Below are 23,776 nucleotides of genomic sequence, written 5' to 3'. Positions count from 1 at the left end.
CCCCAACAGGTAGGACTAGGCAAAACCTCTCTGCTTGAAACCCTGGAGAGAGCTGCTGCCAGTCAGTGTAGGCATGGCTGAGCTGGATGGACCAAGGGTCTTGTTTTTGTTCCTAGATTTCCTGCAGAGGTCGGTCAGCATTCCATGGCCATGGAGCACTTTCATTCTTCACTGCTTCGGGTGTTTCCTTCCATCATTTAATATATTTTGGTGCCGAAATGCAGCATCACCTGATCTTGGTGAGTGCAGCTTTCTCCCAGTTGCAGTGCAGAGTGTTTGAGGAGTGGGACGTTCGCAGGGAAACCAAAATGCTTGTTTACAAAGCTATTGTACTACCAACCTTGCTGTATGCTTGTGAAACATGGACCACTTATAAACGCCATCTCCGACTCCTTGAAAGATTCCGTCAACGGCATCTCCGAAAAATTGTACACATCACTTGGGAAGACAGGCAAACTAATGCAAAAATCACCAGTGTTGAAGCAATGGTTCTTCAACATCAACTTTGTTGGACTGGTCTTGTTTTGCAGATGCCTGATTATCGTCTTCCAAAGCAACTGTTGTTGTTGTTGTTCAGTCGTTCAGTCGTGTCCGACTCTTCGTGACCCCATGGACCAGAGCACGCCAGGCACGCCTATCCTTCACTGCCTCTCGCAGTTTGGCCAAACTCATGTTAGTAGCTTCGAGAACACTGTCCAACCATCTCGTCCTCTGTCGTCCCCTTCTCCTTGTGCCCTCCATCTTTCCCAACATCAGGGTCTTTTCTAGGGCGTCTTCTCTTCTCATGAGGTGGCCAAAGTACTGGAGCCTCAGCTTCAGGATCTGTCCTTCTAGTGAGCACTCAGGGCTGATTTCTTTGAGAATGGATAGGTTTGATCTTCTTGCAGTCCATGGGACTCTCAAGAGTCTCCTCCAGCACCATAATTCAAAAGCATCAATTCTTCGGCGATCAGCCTTCTTGATGGTCCAGCAACTACTCTATTCCAAACTTAAAAATGGAAAGTGTAATGCTGGTAGTCAACAAAAGAGGTTTAAAGTCCCTCTCAAGGCAAACCTTAAAAAATGTAGGATAAACACCAACAATTGGGAAACAATGGCCTGTGAGAGCTCCAATTGGAGAACAGAAGGTGTCGTGGACTTTGAAGAAGCTCGAACTCAGGACGCAAGGGAGAAACGTGGTAAGAGGAAGGCACGGTTGGCAAACTCTCACCATGATCAACTCCCACCCAGAAACCTATGTCCCCACTGTGGAAGGACGTGTGGATCCAGAACTGGCCTCCACCGTCACTTATGGACTCGCTGTTAAAACCGTGTTCATGGAAGACAATCTTACTCGGCTACGAGGGATGGCCAAAGAAGTAGAAGAATATATTTTGGTGCTGTTTTACAAACCTCGAGGTTTGTTCACTCTTGAGAACTGGGTGTTGCCATTTTGGCAGCGTGAAACAACAGCACTTAAAACAACTCAAACACCAGAAGTCAATGACGGGACGTACCTCTGAGTAATTGAGCGTGCATTAATCTGTTAACTACGAGTTTCCACATACGTTTGCTGGAATCGAAGGGCGAGGCTCCACGTGTTTTAAAGAAAGGGGTTTTTTATTATTAAAAATAAAAAAACAAGCATCACAGGGTGGCAGACCTGGTCTTATCTTCACCCCAAGTAAAGTAATAATAATAATAATAATAATAATAATAATAATAATAATAATAATAATACTTTATTGCAGCTATAAGCTCATGTATAAATAGACACGCAATCATACCTGCCTTACAATCCATGCAAAAACAGCTAAAATAATTACATTAAAATAGAAATAATAACATAAAATATTTACAATCAGGAGAAATAAATATAAATTCAACCTATGATACTATCAGGAGTTATAGGTCCAAAAGGGGTGGAAAAGAACCATTAGGATTCCTGTAATAGGCCATTTCGCCTCTTATGGTTCAGAACCGAAGTCAGATACCTTGCCACTTGCAAGGTTACTGTTGGGTTAGAATCCTGGAGTAAAAGGGTAAGCTGGATCTCAACTGGAAGTCCAGAGAATTTTTGGACCAGTGGGCTCAACAAATTTCTCCTGACATCACTGTATAAAGGGCAGATAAAAACAATATGCAGGGGGGATTCCCTCGACAACTCATCACACGAGCATAAATCTGATACACGGCCCCTAGAGAATCTATGTGACATGACCCCGGAAGGAAAGGCATCAAGTAAAGTAGGACTACAGCCTTTGTGATGCCCGGCAAAAAGCAGAGAATGGGGGCGGAGGCAATGCTGAAGAGGTCTCCTTACCTTGGACAAAGCCACAAAGGGAAACCGGTCCATTTCCAGGACTGTCTCTTCCCCATTGTTGTTGCTCAGCTGCCCCTTCAGGATGCGAGCCGCTGTCACCGTGGGGACTCCCATGCCTACGGTCAAAAGAACCACGTGTGAGAAAGGCTGGGAAAGGCCTTTGCATCCAGCTGGCATGTAAAGTTGAACCCGCCCAACTTGGTGAATCTGCGCTGGTACCAAAGCACAGCTACCCTTGGGAATTGGCACTTTCCTGAACTTTGCAATGCAGTTCCCCAGCCCTGAAATGTGTGCGGAAATTAATATACCGGAATGTTAAGCGTGCATATAAGCACATATAATAGGTGAAAAAGCAACATATCGAAAGGGCATTGGTGGAAACTGCTTTGCAAAAAAGAAAAAGAAAAAGTGCATATGTTTGGAGGAAGGGAAACTGCAGATATAAAACTGACGTGGAAATGTGGAGGGCTGAACTCAGAACCAGGCAGAATAGAAAAATGAGAAACTCAGAAAAATCAAGCTGGGTGGATTCAAGCTGGGTGGATTCACCCCTGTGCCAACTGTGACCCATGGGGGAAAGTCCCTGATCCACCCGGTGCCAGGTAATGACAGACAATCTGGCCCCAAATAGGGACAGGGAGAGCAGAAAAAAGCTGACTCAAGCTTTCCGTTCTCATGATTCATGTAAGAATAAAAGGGATGAACTAGGGATCAGGGTGAGGAGGCACTACACCCAACTCACACTTCCCTGAACAATACGTGAACTGAAGGAGATTTGTCCTTCCACATTTGAACTTTTCAAAATTTTGCAATGCACTTCTCCGAACAAACGCTGTGTGCGCCGAAACCCAAAGAAGCCTGTTTGAAGGGAAAGCTTGCGTGAAGGTGAACACATTTGTGAAAGTGACCTTTGGGGGGGAAATGGATGATATTTGATCATAGCAATAATAATAGCAATAATTTTATTATTTATATGCTGCGCATCTGACTGGGTTGCCCACAAAATATTTAAAACACAGTAAAACATCCACTGTTAAAAACTTCGCTGGTGTCTTCTAAAAGTCAATTTGTTGTTTATCTGTTTGATATCTAGGGCAGGTGCCACCACCGAGAAGGCCCTCTGCCTGGTTCCCTGTAGCTTCACATCTTGCAGTGAAGGAACCGCCAAAAGGCCCTCGGAGCTGGAGCTCAGTGTCTGGGCAGAACAATGGAGGTGGAGATTCTTCTTCAGGTATATGGACCCCAGCAACAAGTATGTGGAGGGGTGTATTCCCTCCAATAGAGGAAATATATCTGGGTCTAACAGGGAACAACAGTCTGGTGAGACGTCAAGCCCTGCCCTCCTCCTTTGTGTCTGAAGCCCTCAATTGCCCCCTTTCCCATCCCGCCCCACTCCGTGCCCCAGATCTCACCGTCCCCAAGGAAGAGGATGACATTCTTGGCCACGTTCGTGTTGAGCTCCTGCAAGCTCAGAGCCCTCCGCAGCGTCTCCTGGGCCTGCTCTCTCCAGAACCGGGGGTTCTTCTCCTTCTCTGCAATTGGGAGGAAAGAAGAGGAGGGTGGCTGGAGGCCGTAGGGCACCCTGTCACCTTCAGGGCGTGCGTAAAGATTGCAGGCGGAATCCACACTCGTCCTCAGGAGCTCTGCACCACAAATCAAGAGGGGCTGTGTGCACACTGCACATTTAAAGCACACAACTTAGTTCACCGTAGAATCCTGGGAACTGTAGTTTTTTTAAGTTGACTGGGTGTCGTAGCCCTGTAGTGAGTAAACTACAGTTCCTGGAATTCTTTGTGGTGGGAAAAGTCATGTGCTTTAAATGTGCAGCCGGCGTGAAACGGGAAGATTTGAAGCTAGCCACCCGTCAGGAGGACATACCCACATGTTTGAGTGACTTTGTGTAACCTTCTCCAACATTGGGAGGATGGACCCATGTGTCTTATAGACTTTTACATAACCACCTTTAACATTATTTTGCACTTTGTATATTGCACTTTGAATCGGCACTTTGATGTTTTAAAGCATATATAGGCTTTGCCTCTGAGGAAATATCTATGAATGCTTTTTGTATGATGATATTGTCAATTTAGTTCCATATTAATATATTTCTATCCAGAGATATACACGGTTTTGTATTTTATCTGAGGTACAGATACCCGTGACTGTCTGTTGTTGTTTCTTCTGGCGTGTGTGACATGCTCACAAGAGTTGCTCACAACTGCTTTCTCAGTCAGCGCCTGCTGTCTGTTTGCTTTGCACATGGCCTTGATTGAAGGAACTGGCCGATTGCCGGGCATGCTCCGCCAGTAAGATGTGGCTCTCCAATTCTTTCCAGGTGCATTTTAACCCCCTGGGTGGTCCAAATAATTTCCCCTCCCCCCCCCCTACAATTTGTGAGAGAAGGACTAATCCCTAATCTGTCCGGATGAAGGCGGTGAGCTAACCACTCATAACGAAATTACTATTCGCCAATAATAGACATGCCAATGTGTGGCCTAGTATTAAAAACAGTATTCTTATAATGGCAGCACTCAGTCCTCTTCCAAAGCTCTGCCTGGTGTTGATGTCTTTCCTCCACACCTGTGTATTTACAAATGCTCCTTGACTTCACTCGCTGCTCAGCCAAAGACCTGGGTGGGGGAACAGCTGCTAGGCTGGAAGTGGACAAGCATTTATCGCAGAACAAATGTAGCGTTGGAAGGGACCCCTGAGTCTCCTTCTTTGGAGGTCTTTAAGCGGAGGCTTGACAGCCATCTGTCAGGAATGCTTTGATGGTGTTTCCTGCTTGGCAGGGGGTTGGACTGGATGGCCCTTGTGGTCTCTTCCAACTCTATGATTCTTTGATTATCTAGTCCAACTCCCTGCAATGCAGGAATATGCAACTGTCCCATGCAGGGACTGAACCTGCAACCTTAGAAAGTTCCTTAGGAAGACTCCAAAACTGCTCAGAGTGGTGCGGTTCTTGGGTCAATTGGCCTTGCTCCAAATTCACTTACCTGGAACCAAAGAGGAGAGGGACGCTTCGATCAGGAAGGCGAAAAGCAGCACTCTCATAGTGACGTCGTCCTCGGTGGCGGGAGGCGGGGGGCACGTTGAAGACCAGCAGGCAGCGTCCGTGGGCTATGCACCAGAGGAGGTTTGGGTTACTGTGTAAACGGGGGAGAGAGAGGGGGAGAGAGAGAGAGAGAATGAGAGAGAGAAGATGAGCAAGTATGAAAACTCAACCAAGAGTTGGGTTTTCCAGCTGTGGCAACACAGAATTGTGATGCAGGAAACCAGGGGCAGTAAAAGCAAACGATGGTCTACTTCAGAGATGGGGAACCACTGGCCCTCCAGATATTGCTAAACTTCCAGCTCCCATCAGTCACACTCAGCATGGCCAGTGCTCAGTGTGCTGTAGTGGTTAAGAGCGGTAGTCCCGCAATCTGGTGAACTGGGTTCGCGTCTCCGCTCCTCCACATGCAGCTGCTGGGTGACCTTGGGCTAGTCGCACTTCTTTGAAGTCTCTCAGCCCCACTCGCCTCACAGAGTGTTTGTTGTGGGGGAGGAAGGGAAAGGAGAATGTTAGCCACTTTGAGACTCCTTCAGGTAGTGATAAAGCGGGATATCAAATCCAAACTCTTCTTCTTCTCAGGGAGGATGGGAGTTGCAGTACAGCAGCACCTGGAGGACCACACAGGTTCCTTATCCATCCATTAAAAGGAGTCACTAGGGCTTGCCGATCAGAAGGTCAGCGGTTTGAATCCCCGCGACGGGGTGAGCTCCCATTGCTCGGTCCCAGCTCCTGCCCACCTAGCAGTTCGAAAGCACGTCAAAAGTGCAAGTAGATAAATAGGTACCGCTCCAGTGGGAAGGTAAACTGTGTTTCAGTGCGCTGCTCTGGTTCGCCAGAAGCAGCTTAGTCATGCTGGCCACATGACCTGGAAGCTGTACGCCGGCTCCCTTGGCCAGTAAAGCGAGATTAGCGCCACAACCCCAGAGTCATCCATGATTGGACCTAATGGTCAGGGGTCCCCTTACCTTTACCTTTAACTACCTTCATAGCAACTCTGCCTCCTTTTAATGCGTGGCTGGGTGACCTACGGCTCACAGCTTATTTTCTCCGCCCATTGCCTCCGTCGCACGTGGGCTGGATGGCGAGCCTGGCTTCTCGCCGGGCGGCTGTGCAAACAGGGCTTGTACGGGCAGGATCTTAGGGCAGCCCACTGCAACCTGCCCAGTCCACAACTTCATCACCACAACTGACTCCAAACGCCACTGCAGTCTGTAACAGCAGCAGCAGAAGCAGCAGCAGCTTTAAGGATAAGCCTCTGGGCTGTAGCTAATTCTCCGGGATTACTCCCGCTGAGCGCAAGCGATACCAGAAAATGTTCTTAAGAGAGACGCACGGAGCCTTGGCAGGGGCCCAGCCAGCCGGCAGCTCGGCCAAAAGCCACCAGGTAGATGCCAGTCGAAGCAGGAGGGAGAGAAGGAAAGAGCCAGGCAAAGGGATTTTCCAAGAAAGCCTAGCGTGTCCAGCTGGCCGCAGAGATCGCAGAACCCTGGCCTTGCCCAAGGACCCTGTTGCACAGGTAGTGTGCATGGAGCAGGAAGAAGCACCGGATGCCAGGGCCAGCCCAAGACATTTGGGCACCTGAGGAGCAAAGATCTCCATCAGGAACAAGGGTGGGAGGAGACCAGTGGAGAGCCAGTGTGGTGTAGTGGTTAAGAGCGGTAGACCTGTAATCTGGGGAACCGGGTTCGCGTCTCCGCTCCTCCACATGCAGCTTCTGGGTGACCTTGGGCTAGTCACACTTCTCTGAAGTCTCTCAGCCCCACTCACCTCACAGATTGTTTGTTGTGAGGGAGGAAGGGTAAGGAGAATGTTAGCTGCTTTGAGACTCCTTCGGGTAGTGATAAAGTGGGATATCAAACCCAAACTTTTTTTCTCCTATTTGCCAAGAGGCCGCTGTAGAAGTGGCATGGGTGGGTGTGTCCAGGAGGCGGTAGATCAGGCCTCCAGGGAGCTCACCACGGCTGTTCCTGTCCTGCCACTGCAGCAGCGGGTGATACATTCCTCGTCGGCCGGGTCTGCTGCCACTGGGGATCTCGTCACCCGAGGCAGGTCGCCTCCCCTTGCCTCATGGGTGGGCCAACCCTGCCGGCTGCCTCCGCTGTGGATATGGGCCAAGAACAGGGGGTTAAGAACAGTGAATAGCTTGCTGGATCAGGCCCATGGTCCATCTAGCAGGCCCTCCAAGTGTCCGGGGTCAGTCCTGGATTGACATAAGCCGTCCTGGTTTCTGATTTGATCCCGGAATGTCCTGCCTTTCCGTAGGACGTCCCTATTTTCATCGGGAAAATGTTGGAAAGTATGATCTCAGTCCAGAATCCTATTCTCACTGGGTGTCTCTGGGAAACCGGCTAGCAGGACCCGGGTACAAGAGGGCTCTTCTTGCCTGCGGTTTCTGGCAACTGGCTGCTCCTGAATCCCAGTTGCTGGAAGATACAGGAGGGCAGAGTCCGCTCCTGTGCTCAGGTTCCTGCTTGCAGAAGAGGCATCAGGTTAGCCAAGGAGAGGACAAGATGCTGAACTGAGATGGAGATTTGGCCTGATCTACCCACAGCCTGGCTCTTCTGAAATTCTTCAGGAGACCAGAGGGAAGAAACGGTGCAGGAGGATTGGAAGAAATTTGAAGATTATTTGAAACGACGTGAAAAGATAGACATTTGAAATTGGAACCAGAGGACATTTAAGGCTACAGTAATGCCAGAAGTTAGATTAAAATAGGATATAAGAAGTAGGTAGAAATAGGATATGTTTATTTTTATTAGGATTAAGATTAAAGTTAAATTATGATTATTGTTTATTAAGATTAAGATTTGATGAGAAAGAAGATTTTACAATGTTATAAAGTTACTAAAGAAGATTAGAAATGAATGCAGAAGAGAGGATGTGAGGAGGTCCCCAAATAATGTTAGGAATAAGATAAGGCTAGATAAATAAGTGTTTGTTTGTTATGATTTTTGTATTTTTGTAGTTTTTTGTTTTTGTTTTGTTGTATTTTGTATTTTGTGTGTGTTTTATTGTTAAAATTTAATAAATTCTTTATTTAAAAAAATGAAATTCTTAAGCACATCTACAGCACTGGAAAGCTCAGTCAGTTAGAGCTGATAACCAAGGTGGCAGGTTCGATCCCTGCTTGGGACAGCGGCATATTCCTACCTTGCAGTGGGTTGGACTAGATGGTCCTCAGGGTCCCTTCCGACTCTACAGTTCTATGATCTACTGCTATGGGGAACAGATGGAGCCTCCCTATCCAGAGGAAGTCTACCTGCAAATCCCAGTTACTGGGACTCCCAAGTGGGCGGAGTTCTACTTGTGCAATTCCCTTGGGGGCATCTGGTTGGCCCAGGTGAGGATGGACTCAATGGGCCCCTGTTGGCTCTTCTCATTTTTTTTTTAAAATGCATCCTTCTTTCCGTTGCAAAGAACACAAGTGACAAAATCTCACCAGCATCAAATGCAGAGGCTCTTTAAGGAAGGTAAAAAAAAGGTAAAGGACTCCTGTTAAAGGCAACTATGGGGTTGCAGCGCTCATCTCGCTTTCAGGCCGAGGGCGCTGGCGTTTGTCCACAGACAGCTTTCTGGGTCATGTGGACAGCAGGACTAAACAGAACACCGTGACGGAAACCAGAACGCACGGAAACACCGTTTACCTTCCTGCCACAGCGGTACCTATTTATCTACTTCCACTGGCGTGCTTTCGAACTGCTAGGTTGGCCAACCTTCTGATCGGCAAGCCCAAGAAAGAAGAAGAGTTTGGATTTGATATCCCGCTTTATCACTACCCGAAGGAGTCTCAAGGCGGCTAACATTCTCCTTTCCCTTCCTCCCCCCACAACAAACACTCTGTGAGGCGAGTGGGGCTGAGAGACTTCAAAGAAGTGTGACTAGCCCAAGGTCACCCAGCAGCTGCTTGTGGAGGAGCGGAGACGCGAACCCGGTTCACCAGATTACGGGACTACCGCTCTTAACCACTACACCACACTGGCTCCCACTGGTTTAGACCACAGCACCACCCGCGTCCCTACCTTTAAGGAAGAAACTTCAGCCGACTGAGGAATGCAAAAGAGCAACAGTGGTGGATTGAGGAAACCCGAGGTGAGGAGCAGGTTGAATGTTCGGTGCCAGGAACTTATTTGAGAAGGCTCAAGGCCCAGCATTGTTCTTGCAACAGGAAAACGCTCAACTGTCTTGTGTTGAAACAATTTAAGAGAAAAACAGACTAATGACTTCTGGCACCGGCGATACGGTTTTCGAAAGAAAGGAAGGAAGAAAGACTCGGGAGCCGCAGAGCATGAAAATACAGAACCTGTATTTGGACCAACTAAAATGCAGGGTGGAAGCTTTTGGGTCACAAGAGCCTGTTAACCTTTTTGAAACTGTACATCATTTTTAAATGGCCTGCTCTAACATACTTTGCTTTGCTGACCTGAGAGGACAGATCAAACTTCCAGTGCCAGGAACCACTTTTTATAAAAGACTTGGGCCCCAGGATTATCCTTTGGACTCAGAGGAACCATTGTTCTTGCCTGGACCTAAGGGAATAACTCATGCATATTTTTTTAAAAAAATAACTCATGCATTTTAACTTCCACCTTTGCAGAACTTTGGGTGGGATACAGCATGGTGAAAGCCAAACCCAACAAAAAACACCGAATTTTTCTGTCTATAAGACGCCTCCATGGTGGATATAATAGGCGATAGTATAAAATGTTAGCTCAAAATAGGATATAAGTAGGTAGAATTGTGATTTTGTGTAATTTTGTTACGAATAAGATTTTAGCCATAAGATAATAGATAAGAATTAAGATTAGTTGTGAAAGAGGAATTTAAAGTGGTTATAAAGTTACTACAGTATATTTGAAATGAACGCAGAAGAGAGGATGTGAGGAAGTCCCCCAAGTAAGATTTAAATAAGATTAGAATAGATAAATAGATGTTGGGTTGTGAGGTTTTGTTTTGGTTTTGTTTTTTTAGTTATGTTGTTATGTATTGTATTAGTTTTGTGTTTTGTAATTTGTATTTGTATTTTGTATGTATTTTTTGTATTGTCTTTTTCAAAATACCAATAAATTCTTTATATATATATATATATATATATATATATATATATATATATATGAGATGCCTCCATGTATAAGACACCCCTATTTTTGAGGACCCAGATTTAAGAAAATGGGGGGAGATATATCCATGTATAAGACGCCCCCTAATTTTTGACATCATTTTTTAGGGGGGAAACCTAGTCTTCTACATGGAAAAATACGGTAGGGCCTTAAAGACTACATGTTTTTTGTGTGGCAGAAGGTGGAAGGGAGCAGGGGAGAGGGGGCAATTTTAATGTGCCTCATGTTAACTAAGCTGTCTATGCCTGATTATCGTCTTCCAAAGCAACTACTCTATTCCGAACTTAAAAATGGAAAGTGTAACGCCGGTGGTCAACAAAAGAGGTTTAAAGACCGTCTCAAGACAAATATTTTAAACACCGACAACTGGGAAACACTGGCCCGCAAGCGCTCCAGTTGGAGAACAGCCTTTACCAAAGGTGTCATGGGCTTTGAAGACACTCGAACTCAAGACGCAAGTGGGAAACTTGCTAAGAGGAAGGTACGCTTGGCAAATCCACACCATGATCAACTCCCGCCCGGAAACCTATGTCCCCATTGTGGAAGGACGTGTGGATCCAGAATTGGCCTCCACGGTCACTTAGGGACTCATTGTTAAAACCGTGTTTATGGAAGACAATCTTACTCGGCTACGAGGGATCGCCAAAGAAGAAGACAATTTTACATAAGAGCATGAACAGAACCTTCAGCTGGATCAAGCCAGTGGCCCCCTTAGCACAGCATCCTGTCCTCAAAGTGTAACCCAATGTACAAGGAGGATTTGAGAACCAGAATCCTCTCTTCTCCTGCATCTTCCATCAACCAGGATTCAGAAGCATTGCTGCCTCCAGCTGTGGCAGCAGGGCATAGCTGTTATAGTTAGCAGTCATCTATAGTCCTCTCGTCCATCAATTTGTCCAATCCTCTTTTAGGACCCAGCTGCAAATACAACGTTTTAAGTGTGTTTTAAGTGCATTGTACAAATGTGACACTAGATGGCGCTGATGAGCTAATGGCAAGTTCCACATATATTTTACAACTTTTTTTTTAAAGCATTTTCACAGCGATGTTTGTTTTTTTACATCTGTGTGGATTCAGCCTTAGAGCTCTGTGGCTTTCTGCAGTGATACTGGGTACTGCAAAGTTTTGCAAAAGTTTTGTTAGCACTCACAGAGCATTAGTGGATCCAGGGTGCCCTCACCCCAGGGTGCCACACCCTCTTTACCACAGTGCCCATTTCCCACCCATTTATTTCCTTTTGTTGCATCCTGTCTAACTTATTCAGAAGCAGCTGCCTGAGCGGGGGGGGGGGGGGGATATTTGTGCTTTCGTCTCACACTTTAGTGGGTGGGGGGGGGAGGCAGCAAGGAACTAGCAATTGTGAATCAAGTTCCTTTGAGGCTTTTTCCTCAAAATCTCTTGCCAGAAACGCTTCTGGCAAAAAACACTTTTTGTTGGGGGGCGGGCAGCAAACTCTCCTTTGTTTGCAATTCTATTTTACCTCTGGCATCTTCTCCTGGTCTGTCTGGATCCTAGGAAGCTGCCTTGTACTGAACCAGACCATTGGTCCCCCTAGCTCAATATTGTCTACACTGGCTGGCAGCATCTCTGCAGAGTTTCAGGCAGGGAGGGTCACCCAAACATACCAGAGACCTTTGGGCATGCAAGGCAGGACCTCTGCCATTGAGCTACGGCCCATCATTCCTGGCTTCACAGGCATTTTAAAATTGCTTTAATGAGCTGCCTCAAAATAGCTGTAAAATGGGCAGAAGGGCCCCCATCCTCTCAATACAGCTCCTTCTCCCTTGCCTTGGAGATTCCTAGGGCTGCTTTTTGTTCTCTCTCCTTTCTCCTTTCGGCTGGAAAAGTTAACTCCCAACTTTTCTTCCTCCGAACAGCTCTGAGCTTGGCAGTGCCTGGGCTAATATTATCTTATCTTCTTAGCAACGAGCCTGTGGAGCGGATCAGGCGGTGCCACAGCGACTGAGCCAAAGTTATTCCTGAGTGAGCAGGGGTCTGAAGCCAAGTCTCTCTTACATTCTTGCTATCGCTTTGCAATGGTTCTCAGGTCCCTTGGCATCTCCTCAGCAGATCTCCCCCCCCAAAAAAAAAACCTCAACAACAATTATGCCCTACCCCAGCCTTCCCCAAACTGGTGCCCTTCAGAAGTTTGGGATTACAACTCCTAGGACAGCACAGCTGTATGAATTGTAACTCTCTCGCCTTATTTTTCTTGGCGTAACAGCTCCTGCACTTCGGAACTCCCTGCCCATTGATCTTCACTGTATTGTTTTTGCTTTTAAAAAAAAATCTGCCTAGGCAGATGCATAGGAGTTGATGTCTTTTAATCGGTACTTTCCCCAGCAAATAATTTATGTGCTTAGCTTTTTATTCAAGCTCCTTTAACTTTGATTCTTATTGACAGCTTCAATGTATGTTTTATATTCTTTGCAAGCTTTCTTCTTCTTCTTCTTCTTCTTCTTCGATCCCTCGTAGCCAAGTAAGATCGTCTTCCATAAACCTCGGCCCTCCAGATGTTTTGAGACTACAGTTCCCATCATCCCTGACCACTGGGGTCCTGCTAGCTAGGGATCATGGGAGTTGTAGCTGGAGGGCCGAGGTTGAGGAAGCCTGGTCTTAACAATGAGTCTGTAAGTGGCTGTGGAGGCCAATTCTGTATCCACATGTCCTACCACAGTGGGGACATAGGTTTCCGGGCGGGAATTGATCACAGCGAGGGTTTGCCAAGCGTGCCTTCCTCTTAGCACTTTTTCCACTTTCGTCCTGAGTTTGAGCATAATAATAATAATAATAATAATAATTTATTTGTACCCCGCCCATCTGGCTGGGTCTCCCCAGCCACTCTGGGAGGCTTCCATCAAATATTAAAATACATTTAAAATATCACAGTTTAAAACTTCCCTAAACAGGGCTGCCTTCAGGTATTTTCTGAATGTCAGGTAGTTGTTTATCTCTTTGACCTCTGATGGGAGGGCGTTCCACAGGGCGGGCGCCACTACCGAGAAGGCCCTCTGCCTGGTTCCCTGTAGCTTTGCTTCTCGCAGTGAGGGAACTGACAGAAGGCCCTCGGCGCTGTTCTCCAACCGAAGCGCTCGCAGGCCAGTGTTTCCCAATTGTCGGTGTTTATCCTACATTTTTAATATTTGCCTTGAGAGAGTCTTTAAACCTCTTTTGCTGACCACCAGCATTAAACTGCTAGTAGCCTCTTCCTCCCAGCCGTCCTTTAAAGCCACCCGAGTCTACGCTGACCATCAGCCAGAGCTCGTCAGACCGGAGACCCACATTTCAACTGGAAATGTGAAGGCATGCAAAGCAGAGTCTCCGCCCTCACCACACCCAGCACAGCACCTGTTGCCAACCACCACAAAGCTTTGGCACTTCCTTGAGAAGTTCGCAACAAAGACGTCCGGGTGGGGGGGGAGGTGACCCTGGAGAGGAGGATTAAGCTAAGGTTACCAGGCGTCCCCGTTTCCCGGGGACAGTCCCCGGATTTACAAATCAGTCCCCATACAAAATCAACTGAAGTTGAAAAGTTTTCTCCAGATTCATTGAAAAAAATCTGGTAACCTTAGATCATGGGTAGGCAAGCTAAGGCCCAGGGGCCGGATCTGGACCAATCGCCTTCTAAATCCAGCCCACGGACGGTCCGGGAATCAGCATGTTTTTACATGAGTAGAATGTGTGCTTTTATTTAAAATGCATCTCTGGGTTATTTGTGGGGCCTGCCTGGTTTTTTTTTGCATGAGTAGAATGTGTGCTTTTATTTAAAATGCATCTCTGGGTTATTTTTGGGGCCTGCCTGGTGTTTTTACATGAGTAGAATGTGTGCTTTTATTTAAAATGCATCTCTGGGTTATTTGTGGGGCCTGCCTGATGTTTTTACATGAGTAGAATGTGTGTTTTTATTTAAAATGCATCTCTGGGGTTATTTGTAGGGCATAGGAATTCGTTCATTTTCCCCCCCTTCCAAAATATAGTGCGGGCCCCCCACAAGGTCTGAGGGACAGTGGACCAGCCCCCTGCTGAAAAAGTTTGCTGGCCGCTGCCTTAGATTAAGCAGAACTTCCCCATTCCACAAATGGCTGCTTCTGCCCTTGAATGCAGAAGCCCAAGGAAGCCACGGCCTTCCTCTTGCCCGAGGTTTCCCCCCGTGATGCACACTCGTCCCCCGCCTCTGTGGACAACCCTGGTGACGGCCTATGAAAGAACCAGGAAAGCCCAGAGAGGTTTTCCCGCAAGCTCTGAGCAGGGCCTCCACCCTCCACTGCCTAGAACTGTGCCAAGCTCAACTGGCACCGGCTGTGCCCCTTGAGGAGGGCGTGAATGGGCAGCAAAACCTCATTATGATTTGGCAAGTTGCTCGTAGACCTGGGCAGGTCAGAGAGAAATTCTCTCTCTCTCTCTTTTGAAGGACATCTGGTGCCTCTTTCGCATTTTTTCACTGGCGCGTATCCATGCAATTTGTTCCCCTCCCTGTGCAACTGTAAGTACCTCTCGCCGTCAGATAGTTCCTCATAGTTCTGATCCTTTTGTCTCACAGGACAGCCCTATGAGAAGGGTTGGGCTGAGAGAGCAACTGGTCTGAGCTCACATATTCTGGGGAATACGCAAGAACGGATTTCCCTGATTTGCTCATAAGGCTGAAGTTGTTTCTGAAAGTTCATTATTTGATACAGAGGTGGGTGAGTAGCCTGAATAAGGAGGTTAGGTACACATGCCTTTCCACCCCCGAATAATTATTAATAATTATTATTGATTAAGTTTCTATGCCAGCTGAAGACCAGAAGGTGGTTTGCAATATGAAAACACAAAAATGCATGCCATAATCACAAATGAAAACGATAGCATCCCCCCTAAACACAGGCATACACTGTTTAAAAGGCTGTAGATTGTTGAATCAGCCAAAGGAACGCTTTTGCCTGGTGCCTAAAGATAGTCAATGAAAGCACCAGGAGAGCATTCTACAAATGGGGAGCCACCACAGAAAAGGCCCTTTCTCATGTTACAACAACAACAACAACAACAACAACAACAACAACAATAATAATAATAATAATAATTTATTATTTGTACCCTGCCCATCTGGCTGGGTCTCCCCAGCCACTCTGGGCGGCTTCCAGCAAACATTTAAAATACATTTAAAATATCACAGTTTAAAAACTTCCCTAAACAGGGCTGCCTTCAGGAATTTTCTGAATGTCAGGTGGTTGTTTATTCCCTTGACTTCTGATGGGAGGGCGTTCCACAGGGCGGGCGCCACTACCGAGAAGGCCCTCTGCCTGGTTCCCTGTAGTTTTGCTTCTCGCAGTGAGGGAACCGACAGAAGGCCCTTTGCTACTGTCCAAACCTCTCAGAGGCACACAAAGAAGGGCCTCAAATGATGATTGCAAGGTCTGGGTCAGTTCATTTGGGGAGAGGCAGCCCTTGAGGTATTGCGGTTCTGAGCTATTAAAGGCTTTATAGGTCAAAACCTAGCACTTTGAATTGGGCACAGAGACTAACTGGCAGCCCTGAACAGCTAGGCCAGGGTTGGTGCCATATTCTCAAGCCGTCTTGCCATGGTTTGCAACCCGGCTGCCAAATTCTGCACCAGCTGAAGTTTCTGAGCCGTCTTCAGAGGCAGCCCCATGTTATAACGCATTGCAGTAATCTAACCGAGAGGTTACCAGAGCATAGGCAACAGAAGTAAGGCTGTCCCTTACGCTAGCCAAAGCTGATGGAAGGCACCCTGTGCCACCGAGGCTACCTGAGCAATAAAATCCAGAAGGACCTCCAAGCTACATAGTGGCTCCTTCAGAGGAAGTGTAACCCCCTCAAGAGCAGGCAGCCTCCCAGCCATCCAGTCTAGGGAACCTCCCACTAACAGTGCCTCTGTCTCATCTGGATTGAGCTTCAGTTTGTTGGCTCTCATCCAGTCCAATACTGAGGCAAGACACCGGTCCAGCACTTCCACTGCCTCACCTGCAGATGTAAAGGAGGGGTAGAGAGCTGAGTGCCATCAGCACACTACTGACAATGTACTACAAACATCTGGATCACTCCACTCAGCAGTTTCATGTGGATGCTAAACAGCAGGGGAGATAAAAATGAGACCCTGAGAAGCCCCTCACTGAAGGCTCTATGGGGCTGAAAAGCACTCCCGAAACATCAACCTCTGGGAATGATGGACAGAGTAGGAACAAAACCGCTGCAAAGCAGTGCCACCCACCCCAACTCAGATAGCTGCTCCAGGATACCATAGCTGATTATATCGAAAGCTGCTGAGAGGTTGAGGAGAATTAACAGGGAAACATATCTCCTGTCTCTCTCCCGACGGAAGTAATCATACAGGGCGACCAAGGCAGTTTCTGTGCCCAAACTGTCTGGGCCTAAAACCCTGATTGAAATGCATCCAGAAAACCCGTTTCCTCCAACAGCACCGGGATCTTGGCCAAACCATCTGCTCAAGAACCTTGCCCGAGAAGGGGAGCATGGGGAAATAAGCTTCAGACTCCCCCTGTATCACACAACTCCATGGGGCCAAGCATGACACGATGGGGTCTCAAGGCCCCCCCCAGTGGTGTGTGCGTGTCATTTTGGGTGGACCAAATCTGCCTGCCCAAAAGGTGTTTGTTAGTCAAGGCTGCATACAAACAAAGCTGTGGTTATGAGGAGAAATGCACATTAAAATGCCGATTAATTGCTCTGGGAGTTTTTGTTTTTTTAAAAGGCATTCGCAAACCGTTGTGGAAATATGGAGAACAGGCTATAAACTGTTAGGTCCAGTCATGGACGACTCTGGGGTTGGGGCGCTCATCTCACTTTACTGGCCGAGGGATCTGGAGTTTGTCCACAGACAGCTTCCGGGTCATGTGGCCAGCATGACTAAGCCGCTTCTGGAGAACCAGAGCAGCACACGGAAACGCCGTTTACCTTCCCACTGGAGCGGTACCTATTTATCTACTTGCACTTTGATGTGCTTTCAAACTGCTAGGTTGGCAGGGGCAGGGACCGAGCAACGGGAGCTCACTGCGTCACGGGGATTCGAACCGCCAACCTTCTGATCGGCAAGCCCTAGGCTCTGTGGTTTAACCCACAGCGCCACCCGCGTCCCTACATTAGGTGTATATTAGTGTATATTAGGGGGAAATGTGTATTAGGATGGATTTTAATTTGGACTTTTTTTCTAACTGATGTGGAAGTGTGGAGAACTGGGCTTGACTGGAAAAATGAGAAACTGAAATTGACAAGTGTTGCCCAGCCCAGCCCAGCCTCTCTTTTTCTTTTTCTTTTTAAATCCATAATCACTGAAGAGGCCCCTGGAGGCATTGGCAGACTCCGCTGCATGTGGGCAACAGGACATCACTCAGTGCCAAAGGGGTGAAGGGGTGGCAGAGGGCAGCCTGAATAATTCTTGTACGCAAGAGCACACACCCCTCCCTCCCCACTTTAACATTTTAATTACATTGCATTGATCGGGAGAGTGCACTGCGAGACACCCATGTGCCCTCCCCGGGTCTCTCGCTCTCTCGTTCATCACCGATCTGGCTCCAAAAGGACACAGAAGGAATCCCGACATGTTTCAGCTGTGATCGCTGCAGCTGAGTCACAGCCCAACCCAATCCGTGTTGACTTAGAAGTAAGCCCCATGCTATACAGCCGTATTCATAGGGGCTGCAGCCTTAACTTCGAGTACGGGAGAATAGGGGCCGGCCCAAGACATTTTGCTGACTGGGGCAAAAGGGCAGGATTCCACCATCCTCCCCACTCCCAATTCCGCAGGCAGAATCCAACCAGGTGGGCAGTTGAATCTTAGGGCAGCACTGGGAATGGGGGCGAGATTCTCCACCATCCCTGAAGGCAGCATGAGGCTAGCATAAGAGGAACTGGGTGGGAGACAGATCTTGGAAACAGGATCCTACCCCGCAACATTGTGCTCTGTGAGAAAAGGCCTCTGGCTCATCTCAAATCTTAAAATATAACGTAATGGACCCCTAGGTGGTTAAGTCCAGACAAAGGCGACTATGGGGTTGCAGCGCTCATCTCGCTTTCAGGCCGAGGGAGCCGGCGTTTGTCCACAGATAGCTTTCTGGGTCATGTGGCCAGCAGGACTAAACCACTTTTGGCGCAACGGGACACCGTGACAGAAACCAGAGTGCTGAAACCCGCCGCAATGGTACCTATTTATCTACTTTCGCTGGTGTGCTTTCGAACTGCTAGGTTGGCAGGAGCTGGGACAGAGCAATGGGAGCTCACCCATCGTGGGGATTCGAACCGCTGACCTTCTGATTGGCAAGCCCAAGAGAATCAGTGGTTTAGACCACAGCACCACCAGCATCCCTATTCCACTGAGAAGAGAATTATAATGGGATATAGAACTCTCAGCACAGTGTGAAATGGTTAACTCTAAGGAGGGGAGATTTTATTAAGGTCATAGTAAGAATCGTGAAAGTTCAGAGAAGCATAAAATCGCAGAGTTGGAAGGGACTCTGAGTGTCATCTATTCCAGCCCCTTGCAATGCAGGGATCACAGCTAAAGGACCCCTGACAGATGGCCACTCAACCTCTGTTGAAACACCTCCAAGGAAGGAAAGACCACCACCTCCCAAGGGTCACTAAGTTTAGTTGGAATCTCCTTTATTGTCCTTTTAATCTATTGGCTTGAGTCTTATCCTGTCCAGCAGCAGAAAACAAGCTCTTCCATGGGACAGCCCTTCCTATTACCAAGTTCAACGAAACATGCAATAGCATAGCTGCGTGATCGCCCGCCAAGGGGATGGGATACAAAGATAATTCCAGCACCGAGTATGAAAGTCGAGGCCATCTGAAAATCAGCACAGGTGTTTGGCGTGGGGGGAGAGAAATCTGGCGTATCTAAAAGCCTTGCAATCACCTCATCCTGCTCCTTGACATGCAAAAGAAGAAAGGTTTAGCTCCTTGAAGTGTATACACTGTGGGGAAACTGCTGCTGGCTTCTCGCCGGAGCCACTGCTACCCACCATATGAGGGATATGAAGGTACAGTGGTACCCCGCAAGACGAATGCCTCGCACAACGAAAAACTCGCAAAACGAAAGGATTTTGCGAGTTTTTAGTTGACTCGCGAGACGAATTCGTCTATGGCTGTTTTTCGCAAGACGAATTCGTCTGGCGAGGTACCACTGTAAGCCAGCACCGCACCGCATTTTAAAGCTGCAGCGAGCGAACAGCAGCGCTGCTGTTTGCTCGCTGCAGCCTTAAAACGCAGCGCCGCACGGCTCCGGTGCCGGTCGGAAGGGGCCCCTGGACATTTCCCCCCATAGGAATGCATTAATTAAATTTTAATGCGTTCCTATGGAAAATGGAATTAATTTCGTCTTGCGAGGCACCACTGTATTAAGTGAGTTATAGTATAAATTGGCTGCGTGCACACACCATGCAACAACTAAGAACACGGCTTCCCTGAAATAATTCCCAGATCTGTAGTTCACCCCTCACGGGCTTAGAGTTCCCAAATACAGTGCCCAGGATTCTTTGTGGGAAACTATGTGCTATAAGGCTATAAGACAAGGCATGGGTGGATGGCAGAGCAGAAATGTTATATCAAGTCCAGGCAGGTAGTTATACATTTGCGAGCTGAGATATAATATCAAGGGGTCTTGTGGCTGCGGTGTGTTGAGATGCACTCCTGAGCGCGTGCAGAGTGCGTTCCTCCTCCAGGTCCAGAGGCAGCTGTGGGACTGGCTTGCAGGGTATTTATATGTTTCAAAATATAGTCTGGCCCCCCGCAAGGTCTGAGGGACAATGGACCAGCCACCTGATGAAAAAGTTTGCTGACCCCTGGGCTAGATGGTCCTCAGGGTCCCTTCCGACTCTACAGTTCTAAGACCTCTTACTTGCTTCGAGTGCTAGACAATATTAGAAGGGGACACGTGTGCGCACTGAAATGATTTTAACATATCAGGAAGGATCAGAGCTGCGTGGCAGAGGGCCCTGCCTTGCAGATCTCACGCTCAGTTCCCCAATGGCATCTCCAGGCTGTGAGAGACCCCTGAATCTGAACCCCCAGGGTGCTGCTGCCAGTCAGTGTAGGCAACCCTGAGCTAGATGGACCCGTTGGTCTGACTCGGAATAAGAGCAGCTTCCTGTGTCCCTTCATGCAGGTTGCAGCGACAAAGGAAAGAGCAAATTTAAGCTTTCTTTTGTGACTTTGAATATGTTATGTGTTTGCTAAATTGCTGGGTATTCCCCGCCCCCTATTTGAATGTGACACATTTTGTAAATGGGCTTCTCCCCCAGCCTCCCCGTCCCCGTCCCCGTCCTGCCGCCACCAATTCTTCAGTCTTGCCCACACACCACATCTAAGGACAGGCTGTAGGGGCTGTGGTTATAATTATTCTGTGTTTTCCAGCAACTGGGATTCAGAAGCATTCCTGCCTCCAGCTATGGAGGCAAAGCAAAGCCATGCCTGCTAGTAGCCAGTTATGGTCCTCTCCTCCCTGGACATTTGCCCAATCTTCTTTTAAAGCCATCTACCTTGGCGGTCATCACTGCCTCCTGCAGCACTGAGTTCCATAGTTCAACTATGTGCTGAGTGAAGGACTCTCTTTCATCTGTCCTGAAACTTCAAACATTCCGCTGGAGTTCTTTAGTGTCAAGGAGACCGGGAGGAAAACTTCACTTTCCTTCACTTTCTTCATGCCATCCTGAATTCTATACACTTCTGTTGTGCCGCCTCTTACTTGCCTTTTCATAGAATCTTAGAGCTGCAAGGGCTACCCAAAGGTCTTCTAGTCCAACCCCCTGCAATGCAGGAATTTAAGATCAAGCATCCATGGCAGATGGCTAAACTAAAACGCATGTTTGAGGATGTTCCTGTTGTGAGTCCCTAATTTTTTCTCCCAGTTTTGGGATGATTGTTCACCTTGTTTCATGTTCACAGCATGCTTTACTCTTTCGTTTCTGCATTTCTTCTGTGTTTTGAATCTCTAGCCTCTCTTCCTCTCACAGCGAGACCTGGATTCGAGTCTTGCTCCCTGGCCTGGGTTATAAGGTCACCTGACAGAGCCCCGTGCAAGGAAACTCCTGCAAAGAATGGGGCGTCCAAAAAAAATAAAAAATAAAAAACCCCAACTCCAAACAGCCGAGGCAATGAAATTGCCACCACGAAGGAAACAGTACCTTTGCAAAAACTTTTCAGTCGTTCTTGGAAACCACATTGGTGGAGGTAGGTGCTCTTGAAAGCAAAAAAATGCAGTACAGGAATATTGTGGAAGGCAATGTCTGGTGCAGGAATAAATTTCTTAATGCATCGCAGATGGGGTGGGGGTGGGGGAACGGTTGCTGCCTTTGGGGGGAATGGTGGAGGGAGGAAGCAGCCACTGCCTTTCCTAGCTGGATGCAAATGACCTGTTGGAGGAACTGAAGGAGAGCGGCCACCATCATGCCAGAAATCTCTCTGCCCCACAGAGGCGCTTGGGGAGAAAGGGAGTGGGGGGCAAGGAGGCTGTGGCCCAGCGGCAGATGATCCCCACCTTTGCACACCCCCGGTTCAATCCTAAAAGGCACCCCCAGTTAGGGACCATTGCCCGAGAGCCGCTGCCAGCCAGTGTAGACGACACTGAATCTCCCTGTGCTCCTCTTCAAATTCCTTTGGAACCATGAGGACTAGAATCTTTTAGAAGCGGCATAGCCCAGTGGGAGAGCACCAGCGTCGCAGGAAGGAGGTCCCAGGCGCAATGACAAAAGGCGTCTCCACCTGACCGCGTGGAAGGAATCTTCTCCACCGGACCCCCCCCCCCTGCACAACTGCAGCCCAGCAGAGCAAAGACCGCCGGGGATCGGGGCTGGCTGGGCTCACCCGGAGCTCCCTTCAAACCACAGAAGAAGAGGCGCTGCTGCTGCTGCTGCTGTGTTCAGATCTCCCATAAAGCTGCCTCCTTGTGATTTATTTATTTATTGCCGGGGAAAGAAGCCAACCCGCCCCCTCCGCTCTGCAGTGTTGCCCCCAGCCCTTTGCTGTGCGCCCCTTTCTTTCGGACCCGTTTCAGAAATTCCCATCCCAGCTGGCAGCAAGAGGAAGCCGAAGGGGGGCTTGGCCACCCCAGTTGCCAACCTGTCTCCACCGAGGACCACCCCTCGCGGAGAAGCGAAAGATCATCTCTCTCCCCTCCCCTTCCCCTCATCTCCCGGCGCGCTGAAACCAGGGAGTCCGCAGCAGCTAAGGCACTCTGCACATGGGCAGGGTGGGCTGTGGTCCGGGAAAGGAGCTCGGGAGAGGAGCGCCTCTGCCGCTTCCCAGGAAAGAAAGAAAGAAAGAAAGAAAGAAAGAAAGAAAGAAAGAAAGAAAAGGGGAGAGAGAGAGAGAGAGAGAGAGAAGATGAAGGGGGAGAGAAAAGCGTCCCCTTGTCCGGAGGAGGAATAAGGGGGCCGGAGGGCCAGAGGAGGGGGGATCGGGGGGGGCCGCCTGTCCCCAGAGGGACTTGGGAGCCTCACCTCTAGCTCTGATGCGCGTCGCCTCTTCTTCTTCCTCCTCCGCCAGCCGCTGCCCTCGTTCACTGCGCCGGCACCATCTGCCTGCAACGCGGGCATCGCCGGAGGGCCCCGCGGGCCTTTTTAAAGGGGGAGAAGGAGGGAGGGGGACAGGGAGTGTCAGTCACTGACCCCCCCCCCTCCCTCCCTCTTGGCTGGCAAGGAATAGGGACCGGCTGCTGCCCCATCCCAAGAGCCAGGCGGGACTCTGCTGCCCTCTGCCGGGCGCGAACGGAAAGGCAGCTCCCTTCCTCTGTCTCCGCCGGGCGGCGGGGTTGAGCGTCGGAGCAGCTGCTTGGCATGCAGAAGGCGCCGAGCTCAATCCCCAAAGGCAGCGTCCCCAGGCCCCAGGCTGTTGGTGTTTCCCCCCCTCTTTGTTTTAGATCTCGTTGTGATTCATGTGGGAATCGTCATCTGGTCCAACCCCTCTTGGCTAAACCCCCCCTGACAGGTGGGCCATTCAGCCTCTGCTCAAAAACCTCCATGGAAGGAGACTCCGCCAGCTCCCAATAATTAGATAGTGTTTATTTATTGTTTGATGGCAGAAACCTTGATGGCAGAAAGTGAGGAGGAAATCCGAGGAATTAAAGAACCTTTTAATGAGGGTGAAAGAGGAGAGTGCAAAATATGGTGTGAAGCTCAACATCAAAAAAACTAAGATCATGGCCACTGGTCCCATCACCTCCTGGCAAATAGAAGGGGAAGAAATGGAGGCAGTGAGAGATTTCACTTTCTTGGGTTCCATGGTCACTGCAGATGGTGACAGCAGTCACGAAATTAGAAGACGCCTGCTTCTTGGGAGAAAAGCAATGAC

General features: G+C 48.6%; 1 protein-coding gene across 1 annotated transcript in view; it reads right to left on the bottom strand.

Moving 5' to 3' along the window:
- The window catches only part of ALPL (alkaline phosphatase, biomineralization associated), a 51,635-nt gene extending 28,560 nt beyond the window's left edge, over positions 1 to 23,075 (bottom strand). Inside the window, exons 1-4 of the mRNA XM_033156844.1 lie at positions 22,927 to 23,075; positions 5,299 to 5,448; positions 3,715 to 3,834; positions 2,303 to 2,418 (exon numbers count right to left, since the gene is read on the bottom strand). Of these exons, the coding sequence (XP_033012735.1) occupies positions 2,303 to 2,418; positions 3,715 to 3,834; positions 5,299 to 5,356 (294 nt within the window). The 5' untranslated portion in view covers positions 5,357 to 5,448; positions 22,927 to 23,075. The remainder of the gene's footprint in view (positions 1 to 2,302; positions 2,419 to 3,714; positions 3,835 to 5,298; positions 5,449 to 22,926) is intronic.
- Positions 23,076 to 23,776: the final 701 nt, after the last annotated feature.

The sequence above is a fragment of the Lacerta agilis genome, chromosome 8, assembly GCF_009819535.1.
Source record: "Lacerta agilis isolate rLacAgi1 chromosome 8, rLacAgi1.pri, whole genome shotgun sequence".
Lineage (NCBI taxonomy): Eukaryota > Metazoa > Chordata > Lepidosauria > Squamata > Lacertidae > Lacerta > Lacerta agilis.
Note: the sequence above shows the minus strand (reverse complement) of the source record. Positions and strands in the feature narration are given on the sequence as shown.